Source organism: Rhizomucor pusillus (assembly GCF_041956525.1).
Source record: "Rhizomucor pusillus strain CBS 183.67 unplaced genomic scaffold VTP01scaffold_7, whole genome shotgun sequence".
In the NCBI taxonomy this organism is placed as follows: domain Eukaryota; kingdom Fungi; phylum Mucoromycota; class Mucoromycetes; order Mucorales; family Lichtheimiaceae; genus Rhizomucor; species Rhizomucor pusillus.
The window spans coordinates 985,673-1,006,864 of record NW_027192149.1 but is presented as its reverse complement, the minus strand read 5'-3'; the positions used below and the strand labels follow the sequence as shown (position 1 = coordinate 1,006,864).

The following is a 21,192-nucleotide window of genomic DNA, read 5'->3' as shown; positions in this document are numbered from 1 at the left end:
GTATAGCAGGATATGGGCTACAAAATTAATGTTTGCTTTTGGACTTTTGCAGGCAGAACAGACACTAATCTAAGGAACTCGACTTCGATTCAGAATCCCAGGAACTGGACTTTGATTCAGCACCTGAGTTCCTGAAATGGCCAGACTCAATCATCACTTTAGATACAATGTTGAATTCTTCTATCAATTATTTGTAGTCTGCTTCACTGCTCAGTTTGGATCGATGATTAACGAATGACCCGTTACATCCAAACTTTGTAGAGAAGGATTTTTCTGGCATATTTTGTATGTCATACTACTATGTATGTTTGCTTACATGCATTAGCATATCCTTATATGCAATCCATTATTCATCGGCATACAGCCATGAAAAAAGAATGTTTCTCCGTGCATCTTTGTTGATGTTATCAATCTAACGAAGTCTGAACTTTGGACTCTCATCATCAAAATCAAAGTTCAATTTTCGAAACACTGTATTTTCATGTATGTATCATCTGGTAATTTGACAGCATCAAGGGTCCATTCTATTATGCAAGCATCTGTCCACGAAAGCATTGCATAATGGCGGGCATTGAACACGAAAGAATACTTTGTCTCGCACGCAAGCGTGTCCTTTCTTCCTCTTTTTCATCCAGAAATGAAAAAAGTAAGATATCATACCAAACAAGCACCAACTACAGGTGAAATTCCATTCCCAAGATTACGTGACCAATCCACAACTTCGAAGAAGAATGTCATCCAGGCAGTCGAAATTGACCAAGTTGTGCTTATAGCCAATCTCGAACAAGTCTTTGACAAACTTGTACGTGGATCAATCCGGAAACTCAAGAACAGTCCGTCAGAGCTTCCAGAAGATGAAAGTGAAAGGCTCAAAACGATAAACAAGATAGAAAAGGAGGTGACTAAAAAGAAAGCCAAATTTCTGGCTTTGAAGCAACTGCCAGCTGGCCATACGGCACATCGAGAAAGAAGCTTAACAAGTTGTCTCCCTCCCCACTCGACCGCTGGAAAAGTTTCCTGAACTCGAATTTTGACAGAATCAACAAATATGTGGGGATACAGTGGAGCAGCATAAATGATGAAAAGGAAGATAAGAAGAATACAGAGGCCGAGAACAACGATGATGATGGTAGCAATCATGGAATAACAAGCGTGTCTTTGAGCAGTGTATTACGCCCTGGCTTACCGGAAGATTACATTGAAATATTCGAGCAAAGGCTTGGCTCGATGCAAGAGCTGATATCAGATGACATCGCCAATCTGTCCGCTGTGGTACGCACGACAATGTTGGAATTTGTTGCAAAAAATGGCACACAATTCGATCTTACGCAGATCATCCCGGGTCATGCACTCAGAGACACATCGATGCTCGAGCAGGATAAATATATATCCCTGAATATGTCTTTAGTTGGAGCCGCAGACACAGTGCTTTTCGATGAATAACATATTGAAAGGTTGCATTCTATCTACTTGGGGAGAATGGCTGCAACTGTACAGCAACGGGCATTAGGCAGCATCGATTGTGGCTATTACATGCCTGGTCTCTATTATTTCACGTCTGCGCCATCGGGATTGTCTCAAACGACGAACAGGGCTGTGTATCAACACTGCACAAATTTGGAGCAAATTTGGAGGAATAATAAGCTGCTTTTAAGATCAGCGTAATACGTCGTGCGCATTTGTTACGATTGTACCTGGCTTCTAAAGGAGAAGTACACTACAATCAATTAGTTTCTAGGAAAGCCAAAAAAAATCAAGAAGGTGGATAGCGCAGCCATCCGGAATTTTCAGCGAAATTGTCTTCGCGAAGAGAAAAAGTTTTTGCAGAAAACCGAAAATCGTATCGTTCAAGCCAAGGACAGCGACGAAGAAGAAAAGTGGTCTCCGCGACGATATAAATGTCAGCAACGGATACAGCAATTAATGAAAATTGGCAAAAAAGGTTGAAGAATCAAGCTCAAGATAGAAAGGTAAGCTTGCATCTGAGTGGATTCAAACACCCCTTTTTATGATGAGTATGATACGTTGGGTTCCAGAACTTGTAAAGCGACACTAATGAAGCAGACAATGATGATGACAAGGTATGTAGTAGGTAATCTATGTAACGATAATAGTTGCAGTTCTAAGGCGGACAATGTTTAGATCAGGATAGTATCAAGGCTGCTGCGCGATGGTATAGAAGAAGAAAGCATTGTTGAGATTTTGGAAGAGTGTAACGAAGAGGATTCTCCTGACAAAGATACTCCTGGCAGTGATGACGAGCAAGACAACCAAAAAAGCATGCAGAGCCAAGTCGAAAACGATTGAATCGCTTAAAACGCATTTCCAAGAGTTTTATTTTCTCAACTACAGTCGGCAATGATGTTACCGAACAACATAGTACCGAAACTTGCTGCAACGACTTTGAACTCCAGTCCCAAGAGGTTCAAGCTGTAAAAACCATCGTCAACTTGCTACGACCTTTCGTTCGAGAGTCAAATGGAAAAAAGCACCGATCGATTGCTGATGCATTTCCCTTCGTTGTCTTTGCCAATACGATGCTGACAATCTGTGGATGTCAAGAATTCACGACGCAAATATCTCGATTAGTTTCATCAGGAAGAATTCAATCATTGACGCTCGAAGCAACATCGATATATGAAATGTTCATTTCAAACGCGGATCGTTTCAATCTGTGCACATATAGCGGAGAAGAAATCACAAATATCAGGAAAGCCCGCGAGAACAAGGAACTGATGATGGATGCCTTTCTCGATATCTCGATATTGATAAAATGATTTGTAATGAATCGGATCTTACATTCCAAAAATCGTTCCTATTGACATCTTTCGGCATCATCCCTTTGCTGGGCAAACGAAAACATGAAAAATAAGCATGTGCGACATACAAAACCCAAATCTCACAGGGACAAGACATCGACAATATCGACATAGAAGCATTGAAGACGAAGATTGCAGAGCTCAAGGCGGTTTACAAATTACAACAAAAGGAGCGGAAACGTAGTAACAAAGCGTACCAAGAAGCCAAATCAAGTCTTGGAACAGAGAGTTTAGATATACTACGAGATCCACGTTTGAAGCGAGCGCAGGCAATTACAGATGCGGAAAACACAGCTACAAGGTTGAAAGATATGAGGATGATGTTATACAACATTACCAGAAGTTTAAAGAAGGAACCTACCGGACGGGATCAAGAGAAAGCTGAAAATACGAACAAGACTCTGCCTACTTTGCGACATTACGCTTGCGAGGAATCTCCGTCTAATATCGATATATCTGTGCTAGAGAAGGAAGCTTTCGACGCCGGCAAGACTCTTGGATACAGTGGCACAGATTATGGCTTACGCACAATGTCTACGACTGTCGCTATGACCCAAGAGAAATTACAGTATCACATATCTCTTTACAACAGATTCGCAGCACTTGATGATACAGAGCTTGATGGAAACATGGCTCCGGATACAACTGCAGAGTCATCCAATACAAATGATGGCGAAAACTTCATTGCATAAGTAGCAATGTCCAGATTCAATTGTATAAGAGCGGCACAGATAAACGAAAAGTCTCTTTGCAACAAACACACTAGGATGCGGCAAAAACGAAAATCGAAAAACCAAGCCGTTCAAGACGCTGAAAAGCGAATAGGAGAAAACTCAATACAAAAGGCAACGGCAGGAAAAGATGTTGCCATTGCACACGGAGTAAGCAAGTTCGTTCTCGAGTTCGACATATCTTGCTAAAGCGTTCTTAGGTTGCATGCGAGTCGAGAAAAGCTTTGAGGTCTTTTTATCAATCATCGAGAGCAAAGAAAGAAAAACGAAGTCAGGAGATTGCAACAAGATTGACTTACAGTAAAATAGCTGCAGAAGAAAGAAGCATCATAAAAAGCAACACTGGAAACAAAGCCGTCGCAGTCATGTGTATCGGAAATCAAGGCACTTGCGTAGGTAGACGAATCAAAGGGCATGCTCGGCGAGCCGGAAAGAACCTGCGAAGGCAACATAGCCAGTACGCGGTCGTTGCATTGACGGACGAGCTTCGGAGCTCGAGGACGTGTCCGTACTGTCATCCATCCAAATGCAACCAAAAGATCTAAGGTACCTACAAAATGGTCTCCGAGAACGGCTCGTCAGTTTGCATGAATCCCGCCTGTATTTCCTATCGAGAACATCAAAATACGCAAAACCGAGACGAGCTCGCATCAATATGCATAGCAATAGCAAGGTATACTTCGCTGCAAGGTTATACAATGCAACCTTTCAATCGCTATGCAGCCGCTTCCAAGCTGCCAACAAAAATACAGCACTCGACCCACCTGGTAAAGAAGGAGAAAGAATCATTACCAGACACTAGGTACTTACAATGATATTACTAGGTGGTGCGGCGACGGCATCTGCAGACGTGCAGGATGACCAGCATTCGCTAGTCCTATATCTCCTTACTATCATTATCATTACTATTGATTATAGATATCGAATTAGATGATATCACCCCAGTTGTCTCCTATGCAGCGTTGTAAAGTTTCTTATGAATGTAAAATGCATGAACCTAAGATGCTTAAAGCCACCTTTCTGGGGAGAATCTGAGTGTGCGAGTGAGTTTGCCCTTCTTTAAAGCGATCTCAGTTGTCAAACGCTATAAATGTCAGCCGCAACCTTACTTCGTGTAAATCGGCTGGCATTTCAGACATCTCGAAGGTGGTTTTCAAGCTCGTCGCACTTGCTCAGCGCCAGGAACAATGGAAACGGATCAGAATCTCCAACAACACCTTCAGCGGCAGAGGATAGTGCGACCGAGCACGATACATCGATCGCAACACCAGCGACTCCAGAATCAGCTGTCGAATACACAGAAACAAGCAACGCTGACGATTCCATCGAGAAATCTACTAGCAACATTCCATCCAACACAACCAAAGGCCGAAAGGTTGTTAGGAAAGCACGACGATCTCTACCGAGCATTTCAAGTATGTGTCGAGAGCTCGGCCCCGTTATGCTTATTCGAGCTGACAGATTATTGTGCTTAGAATCGTTTCTGTCGAAACATTATTTTCGGTTCCATGAAATCAAAATGAATGATTTTCCTAGAAGCTATGCTACGTCGATACCCGATTACGTGTGGGACGAACTCTTGTACAATGTCCAGAGCGGCCTGGCGCCGAAATCAGCAATTTTCCACAGCGATCACATTCTTGTAAACGTGGCAGGACGTGGAGCAACATATATGCAAGACAGTATAGCGCGAAGGCTTGCAACCGAATGCCAGGCTGATCTGATCCAGCTTGATCCACAGGATCTAGCTTTATTATCGCAGGAATGCAATGGTCACGGTATGTAAATTAGTATTTTTTGTGTTCAAAGCTGCTTACTTGGAGAATGGCTGTAGGTATCACCATGCTTCCTCCCATGTCGATCATGGATAAGCAACGCATATTTATTTCTGACGAGCCATCAGCTAGTGGGGAGGACGATATGTTTGAGCATGTACCGGAGGAGCAAAGAGCAACGTTTGTTGCAGAGATTGTACCGAGAGGACAGCGGGATGATTTTGAAATCGAAATGGAAGGAGATGAGCAGCCACAGTCCCAAAGCGCAAAGATTGGAAGGATCTTTGCAGAGCTTGCAGCGCTCAAGTTAATGCCAGAACTCGATGGAAGAGTACAGAAATTTTCGGCAAAGGAAACTGCGCAACGTTATGCAGTAATCTTTAATCAGCTCTTGAACAACTCAACATCGACCAAGGATAAGCTATCTACGCCTGATCAGCAAAACGACAGCGCAAAGATTATATATTTACGTGACTTTGGAAGTATGAATGGAATGGAAGTAACGACGATGCTCAAGCTATTGACATCTGTCGTGGATCAAATGAAACAAAAGGGTCACCGTATGCTTATACTGGCCGGATACTCGCCGTCGTTGTACGGAACCGACTCTAACTACAAGTTTGCATTGCGAGATCGCAATATTCCTCTTTTGAAGGGGATGAGAGCCATTACGATACCGCCACCGTTGCACAATGCAACGCTGCTGCAAGAGTGGGAGGCTCAGCTCAAGGTCGACAAGGACAGACGGATAGCAGAAGTGAATGCCAAGGAAGTGTTGGCAAGATTGCAGCAGAAGGGTATTTCCGGTCTTAAGCTATCATTTGGAAACGACGCAGTTGCAGCGCTGTCCAAATTGGAGGGCATACAAGAAACTGTATGGTCTTTGCAACAAGTCGAGCGATATGTTGCATCAGCTGTTGGGAATGCATTCCGACTAAAAAAGGACAAGATTGGTCTTGAAGATTTCAAGGCTGCAAATGCGGTCATCCGCAAGAGCGCATTGATGAAGCAGGAAACAGATCGATTGCTCGAAGGATACAGGGCAGCGGTTAGCGCTAACGAGGTTCTGGATATGGATACCATCAAGAAGCGCTGTGATGAGTACGAGTCGAGACTACTAAGTCGAGTTGTTGACCCAGGTAAGTTGATATGCGTAAATCAGGCAATTAAGATGAGAAACAAGCATTAGGCTAACACATGTGCATAAATTGATTTAGCCAAGGTGCAGTGCTCTTTCAAAGATGTTCGGGCCCCGCGTGCCACCATTGAGACCCTGCAGACGTTGATAAGTTTACCGTTGGTCCGCCCGGAGCTGTTCCAGCACGGCATTCTCAAAAGTAACTTTATTCCTGGCGTGCTACTATTCGGCCCGCCTGGGACGGGAAAGGCATGTGAAAGAGCTCTAGGCGTCGCCAAGGCAGTTTAGTTAACGCTGCTAAATAGACCATGCTTGCAAAAGCTGTAGCAAAGGAAAGTGGAAGCCGTATGCTCGAGATACAAGCCAGCGACATGTATGTTGATGATACAAAGCGCGTCAAATTATGCATGAGATATATTGATTTGGGTACCTTTTAGATATGATATGTATGTCGGCGAGAGTGAAAAGAATATCAAGGTACGGAATACCCAATTTGGGGGGAGAGAGAAGCGATCACGCACACGCACTGACTTGGGTCATCATTCTCATGTCAATATATAGGCAATGTTTACACTCGCCCGTAAACTGTCTCCTTGTGTCATCTTCATTGATGAAGTTGATAGTTTATTAAGCAGACGAAGATCGGATGTGAACAATAATGCACATCGAGAAATGATTAATCAACTTATGGCTGAATGGGACGGGTTGTCTAGCGATAACCAAGGTGTAATGGTAATGGCTGCAACGAATAGACCGTTCGATTTGGATGATGCGGCGCTCCGCAGGATGCCCCGACGAATACTTGGTAAAAAAAGAGACATATACATGCAGGGCATGCGTGTATGTATTGACTGACACCTTATCTTCGTTTTGCTTAATAGTTGACCTTCCCAGAGTGGAGGACCGGGCTGAGATCATCAAGCTGCTTCTCCGGGACGATGAACACAACGTATCCGTGGCGGAGCTAGCGCGTTTAACAGAACACTATTCAGGTTCGGACCTGAAAAACCTGTGTGTGACAGCAGCGTTGCGTGCAGTGCAACAAGAAGCGGGACAGAGCAAGGAAGGCAAATGGATGCTGACGCAGGAACATTTCGACGAAGCTCTCAAGCAGGTTCTTCCGAGCTCGAGCGAGGATATGGAATCGGTTGTAGAGATTCGCAAATGGGCCGCAAAATACGGAGACGGGGGCAGCAAGCGCAAGAAACAGACAATTGGGTTCTCTTGATGCGGTCATGTGCAGTTCGCGCAGAGTATCAACACCACGCATTTTTTAGACTCCTTGCCTTGATTTTTCTTTTCCTTTTTTCTTTTCTTTTTTGTTCCCGAAGTTTGCATCTTGTCTTGTGTAAATGGTAAAAGCGACAACCTCTCGTTAAGCTATTGTAATATAAAACATTGACGTTAAAAACGCATGTATATACTCTACATTACCTACCAGGAGACACCGCCTTTAGATGAGCCGATAAAACCGGGACCATTTCCGTCCATATCTACGCCGGTTCATCACCCTGCAGTTCCGGTAGATACAACCCATCGGCATCGACGCCACACCATCACCCGCCCCGATTCTGCTCTAGCCATGTTATCCGATGAAGAGAGCGATAATATTGGCCAGGATCATCATGAAACTCTTGATCGGATATCCTGTATTCTTTCGAATCTCCTCCAAGAAGCGAACGATGCGGTCCAAAGAGACCAGTTAGAACTCGCTCCCTCCTCTCGACCTCCACCTCTTTGCATGGACAGCTCAAGAAGCAGCAGTAGACGCACATCTGCCAGTCTTCCGACTCCCGTTTCACCCGTTTCTCCAAAATTCGTCGTTTCCAAAACCCGCAGGGTAAACAACCGCCCCATCTCCTTACCTGCAGCAGCGCAGCAACAGCGGCGATCACGGCGTGGCTCTGCGCAACAACAAGTTCTAATCCGGCGCGACCCGCTGGTCGAGTCTTTTCGACGTCTCGATTCGTCCTTGGCTCTTGTCGATTCCTTGTCACGAGATCTGGCTTCGCCTACTACTGCCAGTCATCCATCTTCTGACAGTAACATCCCCACCACCTCCACCAAGCAACAACACGACAATTCATCCATTGCCCTGTATTTTATTCTACCACTTTTGCATATACCACATGCCCTGATATCCATGGTCTTTGACTCGTTGTCCGTCTCATCTCCTCAGCAGCAACACTTCACGAGCATCATCACTTGGGCGCTCGTCTTTTGTCTCGCCAATGTCATGGTGTCCACGACTGTCAGGCCACAGCAACATCAGCATCAACTACCAGGATCGTATCAGAAGCAGCATTACTCTAGCACCAACCCATTATCTTTGCAACAGGTCAGGAAAAGACGCGTCGTCCGACGGTCCATTTATAGAAAGTACACGCTCCCACCTCGACAGTCGATGGTTGCTATCACTCGATCACGTACACAGCCGGGCACTGCAAGCTCAATTTTTGATGCTACTTACAGCAACGTTAACAATAACAACATTGGCAGCATTAATCCTGTTGAACGACGCCGTCATTCATTTTGAGACACAGAACAACAAGAAAAGAAAAGAGAATAATAAATTTTTTATACACATTTATATATTCTTCATATTTAAAGCAATATAATAATAATGACGATTACTAGTTTATACAGTAGGGGAGGAGGACTCTTGAGAGGATTCAGGCACAGCAGTTAGTGACAATGCTCTAGACCACCGAGCAGTGCTGTCAGGTTGTTGCTGCTGCTGCTCTTGACGACGCCATCGCCGTAGACTTTTTGAGCTTCGCGTGACACGGTCTCGTACGCTGTCGAATGAATCGCTTCGTTTCGCAAGCCATTGGGACATCCGTCCAGGAGTTGACGGTTCATCGTCATCCTGGCCTATCTCAAGCCAGCTATCCACTTGGCTGGCGCCCGCTGCAGTCCTATCGCGTGTTTCTTGATCCACCTCAATGACCTGCCAAGGAACAACGTCGCTCATGTTTTCGCAGTGTAGCGGTGACAGCGAAGGCAACCCCGAAGCTTCAACATAGGATTTCTCGTCATCGTCTGCAGTGGTAATAGCAAGAGCCAGCGCTGTAGGATCAGAAGCACCTGACGGGGCGAGACGTCCTGCAAACCAGCGCATGCATTTATCGCGGCCCGTTGTTGCTGGCTTTGCATTGGCCAGTGGTACAAGCGCTGTGTTGTCACGTGGCAAGCAGAAATCCGTGTTCCTGGTTGTAGTTGCTGCTGTTGCACAGAGAGTTTGTCGTGAGTTTGTTCGTTCCGCATCGTATGAAATACACCTGCAATGTACTAGAGTGTTAGGGCGTGCTTAAAAGGGATCAACTTAGCACCCGCTTCCTGTCCCCAAGGAGGTGGATGGAACGTGCATCGTGTACTACCGTCTGACAAGGCTCCATGCAGCTGCAAATGCAGGATCGACCAGGAAGCCAGCAAGAGCCAAGGTACCTGGCAGACCTCTTGTTAAAGTCGCCCACATACACAGCTCATAGTTAAACCTTTTTGTTTTGACATACATAGATTAAAACCACATGCTGTCAAAGAATATTTGCAGATTTTCCACCTACTGATGGTTGGTAAACATGTAGATCTCATATACTACACAGCCTAGTTGCGTCAAGATAGGTGCCAAAGGATACACAATAATTTGACGCATGATCCTGGTGGTGATAACACATGGGTCTTGTTCGGTTTTAGATTCTGGGCCGTACTTTAGAGAAGCCATCATGGATATCACAATGGCTAGCATATAGGAGCAGCACAGGAGCTGAGGTACAATATATGTCCCGTACTCCCAGTTTCGGATGTTGGTCTCATAGGATGCTAGTAAACGTTGTTAGAAACTGTGCCAACTCGAATCATCTGTCTCTACGGCGGGCCTGACAATATTCTAAGCATTGAACGTACGAGTATACCAGGCGGTTTCTCTGGCTTGATCAAATCCATATACGTTGAATGCTTGCGGTGTAAGCGCCAAGACGAGTGATAGTAGTATCGAAACAATGTAGTACCTACAGGGTAGCGCTAGAGTATATTAGCTTGTTGGTCATTTAGATTTTAGATAGAGTGACTAAATATGCGCCTGATATGGTTACAAACTTGCCATTTCTCAAACACTGCATTCTGATATCTTTTTTGTAAAAATAGCCATTGAAAATTGAATGCAGCTGCCTAAAAAACAGTCCGTCTGAGTACTTGGGTAACTGCAGCAGTACTCGCAGCGATACTTACACAGTTGAGAAACACGTAATTGTTGCTGAAGAAAACTGCCAGGAATACGACTGCCTGGCAAAGTGCATATTGACTGCTGTCAGTGAATGTTTGCACAATAAAGACGGCAGCTAGTAAAGTGTTATTCAATGCTGCAAGCGCTTGTAGTCGAAACGTAAGCCGATCCACAAGTCGTACGTCGTATATCCACATGAAAAGCACAATAGAAAGAACAACGACTGCGCATACAATCGAGATACTGTTGACAGTGATGTTGATAACTCGCAACAAACCGCTTTGCCATTCTTCGCTAGGTCGTAGAATAATTGTAACTGCTTGTTCGGTAATAGCTTCTCCGCCATCCATCCGGAAAGATTGCAATCTACCGTAATTATAAAGAAAGAGGAGGTACAAGAAAAAGGAAAGAAAAGCCAACTGTATGCCAGTTTCATTGATCAGTATCAGGGTTTCCTCTTTGCTTGGACAAGTCCATATATTGCATGCATCCATCCCGCTGGCTATGCTAATGATAGGGCAAAGTTTTGGGGGAAGCAGTGGGAGGTGGGGGTGCAGGAGGCGAATAATTGAGTCCTTTTTGCCTTTACACTTTTGCTTTTTACTTGGAAAAGAAACCTCGCGTGTAATCACACAGTCTCGGCTCCATTATCTCAGCATCTCGTTTTAAAAAAAGGGAAGGGTTTAACGTTTCAGTTCCTGGTTTGCTCCTATTAGGGAATGGATCCGATGAAGGGAAGGTTTCTGTCGACTTTGTAAATGCTTTTCCGGTATCTCTGCGCAGCCTCATGTTCTTTTTGCTCACAATCATATTAACATAGCTCGAATTGGTGTCCGTACATAATAGAAGACAATCTTTATTCCTTTTTTCGTTTAAGGAAGGACACGATATCCCACCAGGGATGGACTTAACTGTAACCCCTATCGAAGACAGATCATCTATGTCTACCGGCTCGCACGGCTACTCTAAACTTAATTTATATATAAAGCCTGGATCAAGTTACTTTGTAGTGTAAACTAAAAGCGTAAATACTACGTAAAGCACGACGGAGTTATTTACTATTTATATGTGCCACCGGTTCTAAAGGTAACAAGCGCTTTCACGCTCGCTTCGCTCACTGCGCTTGGTGGGAAAACCCAATGTCTAAACTGAACTCAGTGTAATAAACTCACTTAGCTTTTATAAACCACCATTCTCTCGACGGTTCTGCATCCGCTTCGCTTCTGCACGCAAGCGCAGCGCCGTCGAATTCCTGGTTTATTCAAACCTGCTTGTGGGTATACCCTTGTGCGGCTATATTTCTCTGTTCTATTTGATACCTTCATTCATCAACGGCCTAGTGGGAACGGATTAAAACTCTTGGTCATATTACAAAAGCATTACTCAGTCTCTTGAAGGATACAAAAGCTTAATTCATCAAAGCCAACGCTACACTAGATCAAAGTGCTTTTGCGTCGCGATGGCTTCGGCAACGACACTAATGATTTCGAAAATACACATGTTGCTTTATTTACCTTTTTATCTGCAGAACATAGTGGGGCGAAGACACTGCGACTTCCGGAATACAAACCCTTAATCCATAAATTGAACATTTTAAATCCTCATACATACATTACATTACTATCATTCCAATATAGTACAGCACGTTTCCGCCCTAAGGACATATACACGTAGATGCTAGTTCAATGTAGTCTGTTTTTTTCACCTAAAGAGTTCGCTTTCATAACTCTGTCCCTGTCTACCTTGCCGCTGGTTGTCGGCTAGGTCTGGATATAGTACACATACTGTACAATGTTGAATATTTAAAGATTTTCAAAGTCGAGTTCTTCACGAAGGTTTGTGTCTATTCTGCCTGCCAAACTGCAAAAGTGAGCATAACCTTTGTAGCCGCTATAACCCCCATCAAAGAGCAAAATGCGCATCGACTTTTTCGTATCTGATCAGTATAAAATGGATGCCGCTGTATGAAATCCACATTCTTTTTCGATTGCTGCATGACTTATCGATAATGAAGGACCATCAATCATGACGTTAGCCTGGAAGAACTTTGATGCAGTCATGACAGGCATTATCCCTTTTTTTTCTTATGCATCCAGAGACTGTCAACGTTGTTTACATGTTCCAGATCCATGCTTGTCAATCTGAAGTATTTTCTTCACACTCCATGCATACCATTATTAAAAGGCTTTTTGTGCAACTGCACAATTCAACGGTGATAGCTTGGATGCATAAGCGTGCTGCATAGTTTTCTATATAGAAGACCCTGATCTGGTTTGTATGTTTTACTGATAAGCTTCCTGCTAGGTTGTGGTACGAAACTTCGCAGACCACCTTCAGACGTAATGACCACTGAACATCACTGAAATCATATTACGTGAGAGCATATGATCATAACTACATAGACAGAATATATAAGAATATGAAGCTTTTGTGTTCATTGTCCTTAGGCTCTGCTTTATTTTTCGTTGCATCCCGGTAAGCTTGTTATACTTTTGCTTATTGGGATCACTGGCACTCACAGTACTAGATTTAGCTGTCCCGGAAGTAGCCTCTGTCCTGACTCTGGACATTTGCTTACCGTATTTTTGCTTTTAACATCGCCGTGCTTATTGTCCACTTGAGTTGCTTCAAGATCCAATGCCCAATATCGAATATCCAGTCCTAACCAGTTGGACTCGTTTAGCCCAGCTGTATCACTACATGCGAACCGGGACAGCTTCTACCACAGGCCGCCTTCCGGCGTAAGCCCTGATTTTCTTGAAAACCGCACCCAGCCACCAGCCAAACGGTGGGCCTTTCTATTGTCCTTATATATGACAAAGATACTTATTATACCATTATATCTTAGGTGCGTGGGAGGTCCCGTGACTTCGGAAATGCTTTTGCGTTAAGAGACAATGATTGCTCAGTTGAATACCAGCAGTGTGCTGAAATCTTTTATTTCTTTGATATCCTTCCTTGTCACTTCTTTTCTTTTGTAATTTAACTTTGTCAATCCTTTTATATAACAAAGAAGATGGTATAGCCAAGAGCTGGCAGCAGCTTTATTAATACTTCACAATTCTGGGTCTATCTCAGCCAAGACAGTCCGAGCTTCCTCGAGCTCGGTGCTTCCCGCATACTCGGGATTCTCCTAGAGAACACATGACCAAGCTTAATAAAGTTGTTCAACCAATACAACAATTCGAGACTTACCACTTTATCTTGTAATTCTTTGTACGCAGCAGCTAATCTCTTTTTCACGTCGGGTATCATCTGCAGAGTTTCATCGAGAACTTCTTTCTATAAAGCATGCCGCGAAGTTAGGAGCGAGATAACGGATGTAACCACGCAGTTAAAAACGACGGACCTGCTTTCTCACGTCAGCCTCGTCAGCATTCTCGGCAATAAGCTTGTCTATACGCTTCTGTTGCTGTTCAGCCTCCTTGCCATATGCAATATGCTCTTTGTAGATGCTAGGAACGCAGGAGCGATCACGTCAGCATGTTGCTAAATAATACATGGTCATCACCTGTCACACGCAATGTACCGCTTGACAACGTTTGTTTTGATCTTTAGTTCTCTCAAAGTCATTTGCCAGTCGATTCAGGAAAGAAAGTTGTGGAGTAACGAGACGATGATGTGCGAGTACTGTACAGTAACTGCTGTTGTACTCCGCCAATGACAGTAATCTTTATTCTTTCTCTTTTTGCTTCTCTTCTAGCTCCTTCGCTGACAGATTATCCAGATCACCCATTGTATACTCTGTATTCATCGCCTTGATCCAGTCGATTTCTATACTGAAGGGTCCATCTTGGCGGTCGCTCAGCGATATGCCGACCCATTTAATCCTCTCTCTGTACATTTCCAATTGATCGTCTTGAATCATGCCGTTGTTGGTTAAGACGAAGTTTCGGAATGGTATCTATAACCAAAAGTTGAATCGTCTCTTCAAAAGCGTCGCCTCAACCAGATTTACCATAACTGTCTCCCACTGTCCTGGAGTTTGCAAAAATAATCGATGTTGAAAGAGATCAGTGTGTATATAGCTGTCTGTTTTCAAGTTGACAAAGTATTTTCGATTGTCGCCTCGCACTCGCAATGCCAAATATCGAAACAAGGATGTGTCCCAACACGGTGTGCCGAACATTGACGGATCCCGTTCCTATAGAATATGCCGTCATGTTACAAACTATGGTCTCCGTGTATAGGCGCGCGCAACGATGTCTTACTTTGGAACGTATGGCTGCATATCCACTTTGTACAATCTCACGATCGGCCGGTAACTGTGTAGATAGATTGCCATAGAATCGTCCCGTCCCTTGCGGCGTGATTTCAAGCGCTGCAGAGGAGAATCCTCCAATATCTCTGTCGCAACCGATCATCCATTGCTTCCGATCCTCAGGTTTGTTAAGCGTTAACATTGGTAATTCCTTTTGCCAGCCTCGCAGGCCGTCCATGCGCATGGCTAAATAGCATGCATTAGTGTCTTTGTTGAAAAGTGACGCTAACCAAGGCAGTCTGCAACACACCCTTTGCGCTGGATTCTACTACTTCGCTTGCTGTTCGTCGCAGATAGGAAAACATTTCGAGGAAGAGAAATTCAAGATATTGCAGTTTCCGAAAATGGTGACATGCAAGTTCCCACCGCTTCTCGTCGCAGGAATAGCAATTCTACACTTGGTCAAGCATTCTTTTCCTGAAAGTTAGATATATGTAGTTTGGATCGGACAAGCAATCGAATACCAATCGTTCATTTTTTTATTTATTTTAGCAATGTATCAGCAAAGATGCACGAACCATTTCTTTATTTCGTGTATCATTGTCCAATTGTCCCAGACGCGCAACTTTCCACCAGACATTGCATGACATGATAAATGCGTAGATTAGACATGCAAAAAATCCAAATAGGAAGTCATGTCATGAGTGGCTACACTAGAAGCTTTGAGGAAAAAGTTCTGTGTCACATCCATCGTGTCCTGGTTCTGCACATGCGGGGAATGTGAATATCTTCAGACCAAAAACCCACCGTTTCTGCAACATCTTTTCTCCTGCCCGCTCATTTACGTAGAACCAGGAGTCGACTCTGTAGGAACTAGAGCACTCTTGCGAATGACGGAGAACAACGAGGACAAGATGCCGGAGGCAAAATCTTGCAAGACGAGTTTCGCTGCTCAGTTGCAAGCATTTAACTTTCGCGGCGATGCTATCGACATGGCACTAAGGTAACAGTAGCTCGTCTTTAGACATTTCTTTCGTCTGACTGTATCCAAAAAGAAAACTTTTGGCCAAGGTTCTCTTACCAAAGGAAGCTCAACAAATCGATCGTGCAATGGAAGACTTTGCAAAACGATACCATGAATGTAATCCGGACCTCGCTGATAGCCCAGGTAATGACGGGCACGCTGCACGCATATACATTCAAAACCAGCATGCACTTATACACTGCTGTCAGATGCTGTTTACGCCGTAGCATTCTCGATCTTGTTGCTACACACAGACGCTCATAACAAGAATGTGCGCCAAAAGATGACCAAGGACATTTTCATAATGCGAACGAGGATCATAGATGGAGGCGAGAAAGTACCAGCGGACGTGTTAGATGTACGTATAAAGCCGTGAAAGGTTGCAGCGCACGCATTTATTACGTTTGCATTAGATCATGTATGACAACATCGTCTCTACAGAATTTACATATGCGGAAATAGACCAGCATGACAATGCAAAGATGCCGGAAAAGGCGGCCACAACTTCCTGGTTTGGTCGGCTTGGTAGAAGCGAGTCGTCAACGTCATTGAACGCAAGTAGAATAGAAACAAGACATGGGGATATTTCGCGTGGACCATTGCTAATTTGCGGCAAAACTCTAGTCGGCAGAAGACCTTGTTCACAAGCTTACCCAACTCATGCCACCGGATAATCCATATTGCTTTAAACGATCCCTGAAAGCGATCAATATTTCAGAGATGAACTCGGCATTTCACAACGCTCGACCGTTGCTGCTCGGTGGAGTCAGAGGCAAAAATGTCGCCTCGGCACAAAGTAATCAACATACACATACGATCCGCGTCGCAAAAGCCGGAATCTTGGATAGAAAGTATGACTTATTACCAGGTGGTCGGAAAGCAACTGCACGCGGATGGCGACCGTTTGGAGTTATTTTGAGCGGCACACAGATCATATTCTTTGCAGATATCGTGTCCTTTGAATCATGGCTCGTACAAGAGGCCCGTCGCAGCGCCGGAACGACACCACCTGCTTCACCCAACCGAATTCAGTCTTTTGCATCATCTATTGCCAGCAATAACCACGCCACAGTTAATTCCATGTCATCTGTATATTCGAATTCGTCACTATCACCAAGTTTTGTTCCCGTTCCGTCCATTTCATCCTCATTTTCATCCTCGCAGCTTCGACCAGTGCAAATTATATCCTTAAACGAAGCCGTTTGCGTATACGATGAGACGTACACCAAATACCCACATGTGTTTCGACTTTTGACAGGCGATGGACAACAATTTTTGATGCATGCAAAGGATGATGCAGAGGTAGATGACTGGATGTCAAAAATCAATTATGCTGCCACTTCCAAGACGACAGGTGTCAAATTACGGATCTCGCAGCACACACGGCATGCAGATAAGACCAAGAGAGAAGAAAAAGCAAAGGTAGATGGATAAACCAATGTCTTCCATTTAGTATCTGACACGCTTTGACCATTTTGCAGTCAAAGATATCAGAGCTTTCCCGCAAAATAGCAGAGATAGAACGGTCACTGGATAACGATCTTCGACTGCAACGTAACCTCATGGTACTTGTTCCTTTGCAGAAATCTACAAGAGAGCGGCTGCTATACTTCGCGGAGATGACGGGTAAAAAGGTCCAGGCAAAGCGAATAGAGTTGCAACGACTACAGTGTTACAAGAGCTACTTGGAAGCCAGCCTGTACAGCGACGGTGCACGCAAAATGTCTGCTCCCTTACTGTCTCGTATGGCTATACCGATCCCGTCTAGATCAGCTACTGTACCGACAATAACGACGGTTGATATGGACAAAGCAAACGATGCATCCACGCTCAATGAACACTCGGATACATCCAACCCCTCCGAACCGAAAAAATTGGATGACGCTAGCAACAAATCTCGAAGATCTTCTTGTCCTCAAATACCGCCGTTTCCATTTATCACTGAACGGAGGAACTCTGAGCAAGACAACAACAACAACAGCAAAGATACTCATCGAGAGTTATCTCCTACGGATAGCGATACCTGGGTGCGAAGGCGAAGCACGAGCAACCCGATCAAATCAATACCCTCTCTGACAGCGAAGTCTGAAGTTACCAAGAAAGATGAACAAAATCGTAGAGAGCGCAGCTGCTCGGAGGCGTCGTCGCTTAGAGACGAAGACGATGAAGTCGAAGTCATCACCATTGTCAATGAACCAGCGAGTCTCAAATGTGAATAAAAACTCCGCGCTGCACTTATTGTGTGTGTGCCCTTCTCGTGCTGCTCTTCATTTGCAAACATGTACTGCATGCGTTACTTTGTACCTTTACTGCTGTTACCATTTCCTGATGCGCCACCAATCTTCGTAATCTTATTCCTTGTTTCTTTCTTCTTACACCAGAAACCATGGTAGGTTTATATTTGACAGTTGCGTCGCATAAATTTGCTCATATTCACTGAATGCGGGTAGCATATATTGCACATTGTTGTTGATCGCCTTGTTTTCCTCAACCTGCTACTGGGGCCAAGATCGCTGCTGGATTGACTTGTCACATTCGCAAATTTTCCAGGCACGCGCAAACTCAAACGCGACGTTTGGCCAAGGCGAAGGCTGGTGGAACTGGAAGGTGACGCTGCCGATCGGTCACCAATCCTCGTGAAAATCGAATGTGGATATACCCTTTCTCTCTCTTTTTCACTGTATCTTGTTTACGCGCACGCATCTGCCGCACTCACACAAAGACGCACACACATACACACACTCACGCAGACATACACATGCCTTTCGCTTCCAACTCATCAGCATTGTACACATAAATCGTTTATCGAAGAAACGAGAAAGAAAAAGAAACTTGAAGAAGAACAAGTACGAATAAATGAAAAGGTTTCCACAGGAGATAGATGATACGACCGTTTACCAGCACCGCGGCAGAAGAAGGAAAAAAAAAGACAGAAAAAGACATATGATCGCAAGTTAAATGTGAAGATCACAATCTGTGCGAACTGGAAGCTTCCATGTCGTACCTTCATATGACCACGCGCGACGAGTGCGATCATCGCGAACGCTATGCATTGGGATCCGAATACGACAGGGAATTTAAAGTTCTGCTCAGACTGATCAGGAGTACGTTTCTAGGCAAAGTTAAAGATCATTGTTGTCGCAGCGTCTTTTTTTTTTTTTGAAACATTTTCTAGATGAGATGGGACAATCCAGAAATGTCCTTGCGCCTCCTTGCTGTTCACAGTGGTCCAGCTGACCTCAATAGATACATCGTTTCCAGCGAACATAGTACCATTATCTCGTGTATTCTCAAATGTTCAGCGTTAAGAAGTCTTTGCTGCGACAATTTGCCATACAACACAGTTAAATAAAAGATGCGACAACAAACGTGCAATGCTCTGCAATTGTCATTTTCTATCAGGTTCACTGAAAGTGGCAAGAGAGAAAGCACATGTCACTGGTGTACTGCAGAAGCAGCAGCAGCCGCGGCGTCGTTCCCTTCTTCTTGCTACTGCTCGTTGTTGGGTATTAGACTAAAACGAACGAGGAATATCATTGGGGCTGCGGTATTGGTTCTTGTTACACGAACAATGAACTTTTTTGCCCAACTAAGCTCCTGTTGTTCTTCTCCCACTTTGTTACTTCTCTCTTTCTCTCTCTTTTGCTTTAATGGAAAATTTTCGCACAGCTATACGAAAACTGCCTCCGTCAACGGTGATCAAGGTGCTGCGCAAAGTATTTGCGTACCCTGCACCGGCAGCGCGCATGATCCTCAACGACCTTACTCGACCCCGCAAGGTACACAAGCCCTGGATTCACAAAGTTCCTTGGAACCAAGAGTGGTCTGGATGCTGGATTGGCGAGCAAGTTGAAAAACTCGACCACATTGCGTTGAAGCGACGCATTGAGCAGGCCGACATTATCTTTTTCAACGTGCATGGTAACGCATTATTTTTTTTTTGTTTGCGTGGCAAATGGAGCCGTAAGTTAATGCTGTGCCGCCCGCCGAGTAGGAGGAGGATTCCGTCTAGGAACATGCACAATGTACATGGACACATACATCCGATGGATCACGTTCCTTAAAAAGAAGTACAACCTGGAAGCACTCATCATGTCGATCGACTATAGGTAATTGAGTCAAGGGAGTAACCGAGGCGAGGGAGGGGGAGTAGATTGGGCACCAGCGGCGGATGTTTGTTTGCCTCAGCTCAGCGTGCGGGTTTTAATTAATAAAGGAGGTGGGTGCGTGAACTCGAGAGAGGTAGTGTGTGTGGAGAAAGGGGGAGAAGTTTGAAAACGCTGTAGATTAACCGCGGACTTGTGTGTTTTAGACTGGCGCCAGAGTACAAGTTCCCCAGCCCAGTGGAGGATGTAGTGAAAGCATACGAGCATTTGATCAACACGTTGCAAGTGGATCCTTCCAAAATTATTGTTACAGGAGATTCTGCAGGTGCCTCGCTAATTTTGGAGATGCTGTTTCTCACGCACGATCCCAGCATGTTCGAGATTGTCACGGACGATCCCGAGGAGGATGAAGCAGGCGGGCCTTTGATAAATGAACTGCCCAGACCTGCAGGCGCTGTACTCATCTCGCCTCTAGTAACTGATCAGACAACTTCAGAGTCATGGAGACAAAACGTAAAATATGATTATGTGTCCCAGTACACTGCAAAGGCAAGTCGTTTGGGAAAAAAAACAGAAGCGATAGACTTGGGGTGGGAGACTAATGCATTTTACCATTTTAGGTCATCAAGCGGGATTATCTCGGCAAATTAGAGAACAACGCAGACAATAACTCTTCTTCGGACGGAAACCAAGTGCTTGGAATTGCCAAACTACAAACTGGTTTCCGAGCATTCCTGCCGAGCCAAGTATTGATGTATGTCGGTAACAAGGAAGTTCTTCGAGACGACGCGTTGGATTTGGCACACAAGGCAGAGATGGACGGTGTTGTCTGGGAGACAGTTGCAGAGGATTGCGTGCATGACTGGTTTTGCGTGCGAGAAGTTGTCAAGGACCGCACAATCCTGGACCGCGCAGATGTGATTTTTGCAGACTTTTGCTATAGATCTGTGATTGTGCCACGCGAAGGTCGGCTGATCGAAGAGATGTCAATGCGCCGAGCCAGTGAAGGCTTGGCAGCAGTGCCCGAGGAAGAGGATGGATCCGATGACGAGGAGTTTCACGAGGCCCTATCAGTCGCAGACACAGAGGTGGAAGAAGCCATAATGAAAAAGCTCGATGAGCATATGCCATCTGCACGAACATCGACGTTGACCGTATATGTCTAAGGTTTGT

At 44.7% G+C, this 21,192-nt stretch overlaps 11 protein-coding genes across 11 annotated transcripts; 8 read left to right on the top strand and 3 right to left on the bottom strand.

Moving 5' to 3' along the window:
• Positions 1-637: 637 nt before the first annotated feature.
• VTP01DRAFT_9881 (uncharacterized protein) lies at positions 638-3,511 on the top strand (the record flags this gene model as incomplete). The annotated part of the gene is made up of 3 exons (XM_069389155.1): positions 638-860; positions 935-1,272; positions 2,906-3,511. 3 exons carry the CDS (start codon positions 638-640, stop codon positions 3,509-3,511), a joined length of 1,167 nt encoding a protein of 388 aa, XP_069240300.1.
• Positions 3,512-3,586: 75 nt separating this feature from the next.
• VTP01DRAFT_9880 (uncharacterized protein) lies at positions 3,587-4,095 on the top strand (the record flags this gene model as incomplete). Its single annotated transcript, XM_069389154.1, has 2 exons — positions 3,587-3,700; positions 3,751-4,095. The coding sequence occupies 2 exons, from the start codon at positions 3,587-3,589 to the stop codon at positions 4,093-4,095; spliced, it is 459 nt and encodes a 152-aa protein (XP_069240299.1).
• Positions 4,096-4,107: 12 nt separating this feature from the next.
• Positions 4,108-4,484, top strand: VTP01DRAFT_9879 (uncharacterized protein; the record flags this gene model as incomplete). Its single annotated transcript, XM_069389152.1, has 3 exons — positions 4,108-4,223; positions 4,274-4,317; positions 4,375-4,484. 3 exons carry the CDS (start codon positions 4,108-4,110, stop codon positions 4,482-4,484), a joined length of 270 nt encoding a protein of 89 aa, XP_069240298.1.
• Positions 4,485-4,640: 156 nt separating this feature from the next.
• On the top strand, positions 4,641-7,691 carry VTP01DRAFT_9878 (uncharacterized protein; the record flags this gene model as incomplete). Its single annotated transcript, XM_069389151.1, has 8 exons — positions 4,641-4,965; positions 5,026-5,328; positions 5,385-6,464; positions 6,543-6,712; positions 6,769-6,836; positions 6,901-6,940; positions 7,025-7,268; positions 7,345-7,691. The coding sequence occupies 8 exons, from the start codon at positions 4,641-4,643 to the stop codon at positions 7,689-7,691; spliced, it is 2,577 nt and encodes an 858-aa protein (XP_069240297.1).
• Positions 7,692-7,877: 186 nt separating this feature from the next.
• On the top strand, positions 7,878-8,999 carry VTP01DRAFT_9877 (uncharacterized protein; the record flags this gene model as incomplete). Its single annotated transcript, XM_069389150.1, has 1 exon — positions 7,878-8,999. One exon carries the CDS (start codon positions 7,878-7,880, stop codon positions 8,997-8,999), a length of 1,122 nt encoding a protein of 373 aa, XP_069240296.1.
• Positions 9,000-9,101: 102 nt separating this feature from the next.
• Positions 9,102-11,038, bottom strand: VTP01DRAFT_9876 (uncharacterized protein; the record flags this gene model as incomplete). The annotated part of the gene is made up of 6 exons (XM_069389149.1): positions 9,102-9,744; positions 9,844-9,960; positions 10,030-10,274; positions 10,370-10,486; positions 10,562-10,633; positions 10,694-11,038. 6 exons carry the CDS (start codon positions 11,036-11,038, stop codon positions 9,102-9,104), a joined length of 1,539 nt encoding a protein of 512 aa, XP_069240295.1.
• Positions 11,039-13,743: 2,705 nt separating this feature from the next.
• On the bottom strand, positions 13,744-14,261 carry VTP01DRAFT_9875 (uncharacterized protein; the record flags this gene model as incomplete). Its single annotated transcript, XM_069389148.1, has 4 exons — positions 13,744-13,821; positions 13,884-13,970; positions 14,038-14,143; positions 14,200-14,261. The coding sequence occupies 4 exons, from the start codon at positions 14,259-14,261 to the stop codon at positions 13,744-13,746; spliced, it is 333 nt and encodes a 110-aa protein (XP_069240294.1).
• A 100-nt stretch (positions 14,262-14,361) lies between these two features.
• Positions 14,362-15,254, bottom strand: VTP01DRAFT_9874 (uncharacterized protein; the record flags this gene model as incomplete). The annotated part of the gene is made up of 4 exons (XM_069389147.1): positions 14,362-14,592; positions 14,647-14,832; positions 14,900-15,135; positions 15,200-15,254. 4 exons carry the CDS (start codon positions 15,252-15,254, stop codon positions 14,362-14,364), a joined length of 708 nt encoding a protein of 235 aa, XP_069240293.1.
• A 525-nt stretch (positions 15,255-15,779) lies between these two features.
• VTP01DRAFT_9873 (uncharacterized protein) lies at positions 15,780-18,132 on the top strand (the record flags this gene model as incomplete). The annotated part of the gene is made up of 6 exons (XM_069389146.1): positions 15,780-15,892; positions 15,945-16,057; positions 16,123-16,271; positions 16,327-16,467; positions 16,538-17,335; positions 17,395-18,132. 6 exons carry the CDS (start codon positions 15,780-15,782, stop codon positions 18,130-18,132), a joined length of 2,052 nt encoding a protein of 683 aa, XP_069240292.1.
• Positions 18,133-18,201: 69 nt separating this feature from the next.
• VTP01DRAFT_9872 (uncharacterized protein) lies at positions 18,202-18,553 on the top strand (the record flags this gene model as incomplete). The annotated part of the gene is made up of 2 exons (XM_069389145.1): positions 18,202-18,302; positions 18,364-18,553. 2 exons carry the CDS (start codon positions 18,202-18,204, stop codon positions 18,551-18,553), a joined length of 291 nt encoding a protein of 96 aa, XP_069240291.1.
• A 1,010-nt stretch (positions 18,554-19,563) lies between these two features.
• VTP01DRAFT_9871 (uncharacterized protein) lies at positions 19,564-21,185 on the top strand (the record flags this gene model as incomplete). The annotated part of the gene is made up of 4 exons (XM_069389144.1): positions 19,564-19,834; positions 19,908-20,022; positions 20,226-20,568; positions 20,640-21,185. 4 exons carry the CDS (start codon positions 19,564-19,566, stop codon positions 21,183-21,185), a joined length of 1,275 nt encoding a protein of 424 aa, XP_069240290.1.
• Between the last annotated feature and the right edge of the window lie 7 nt (positions 21,186-21,192).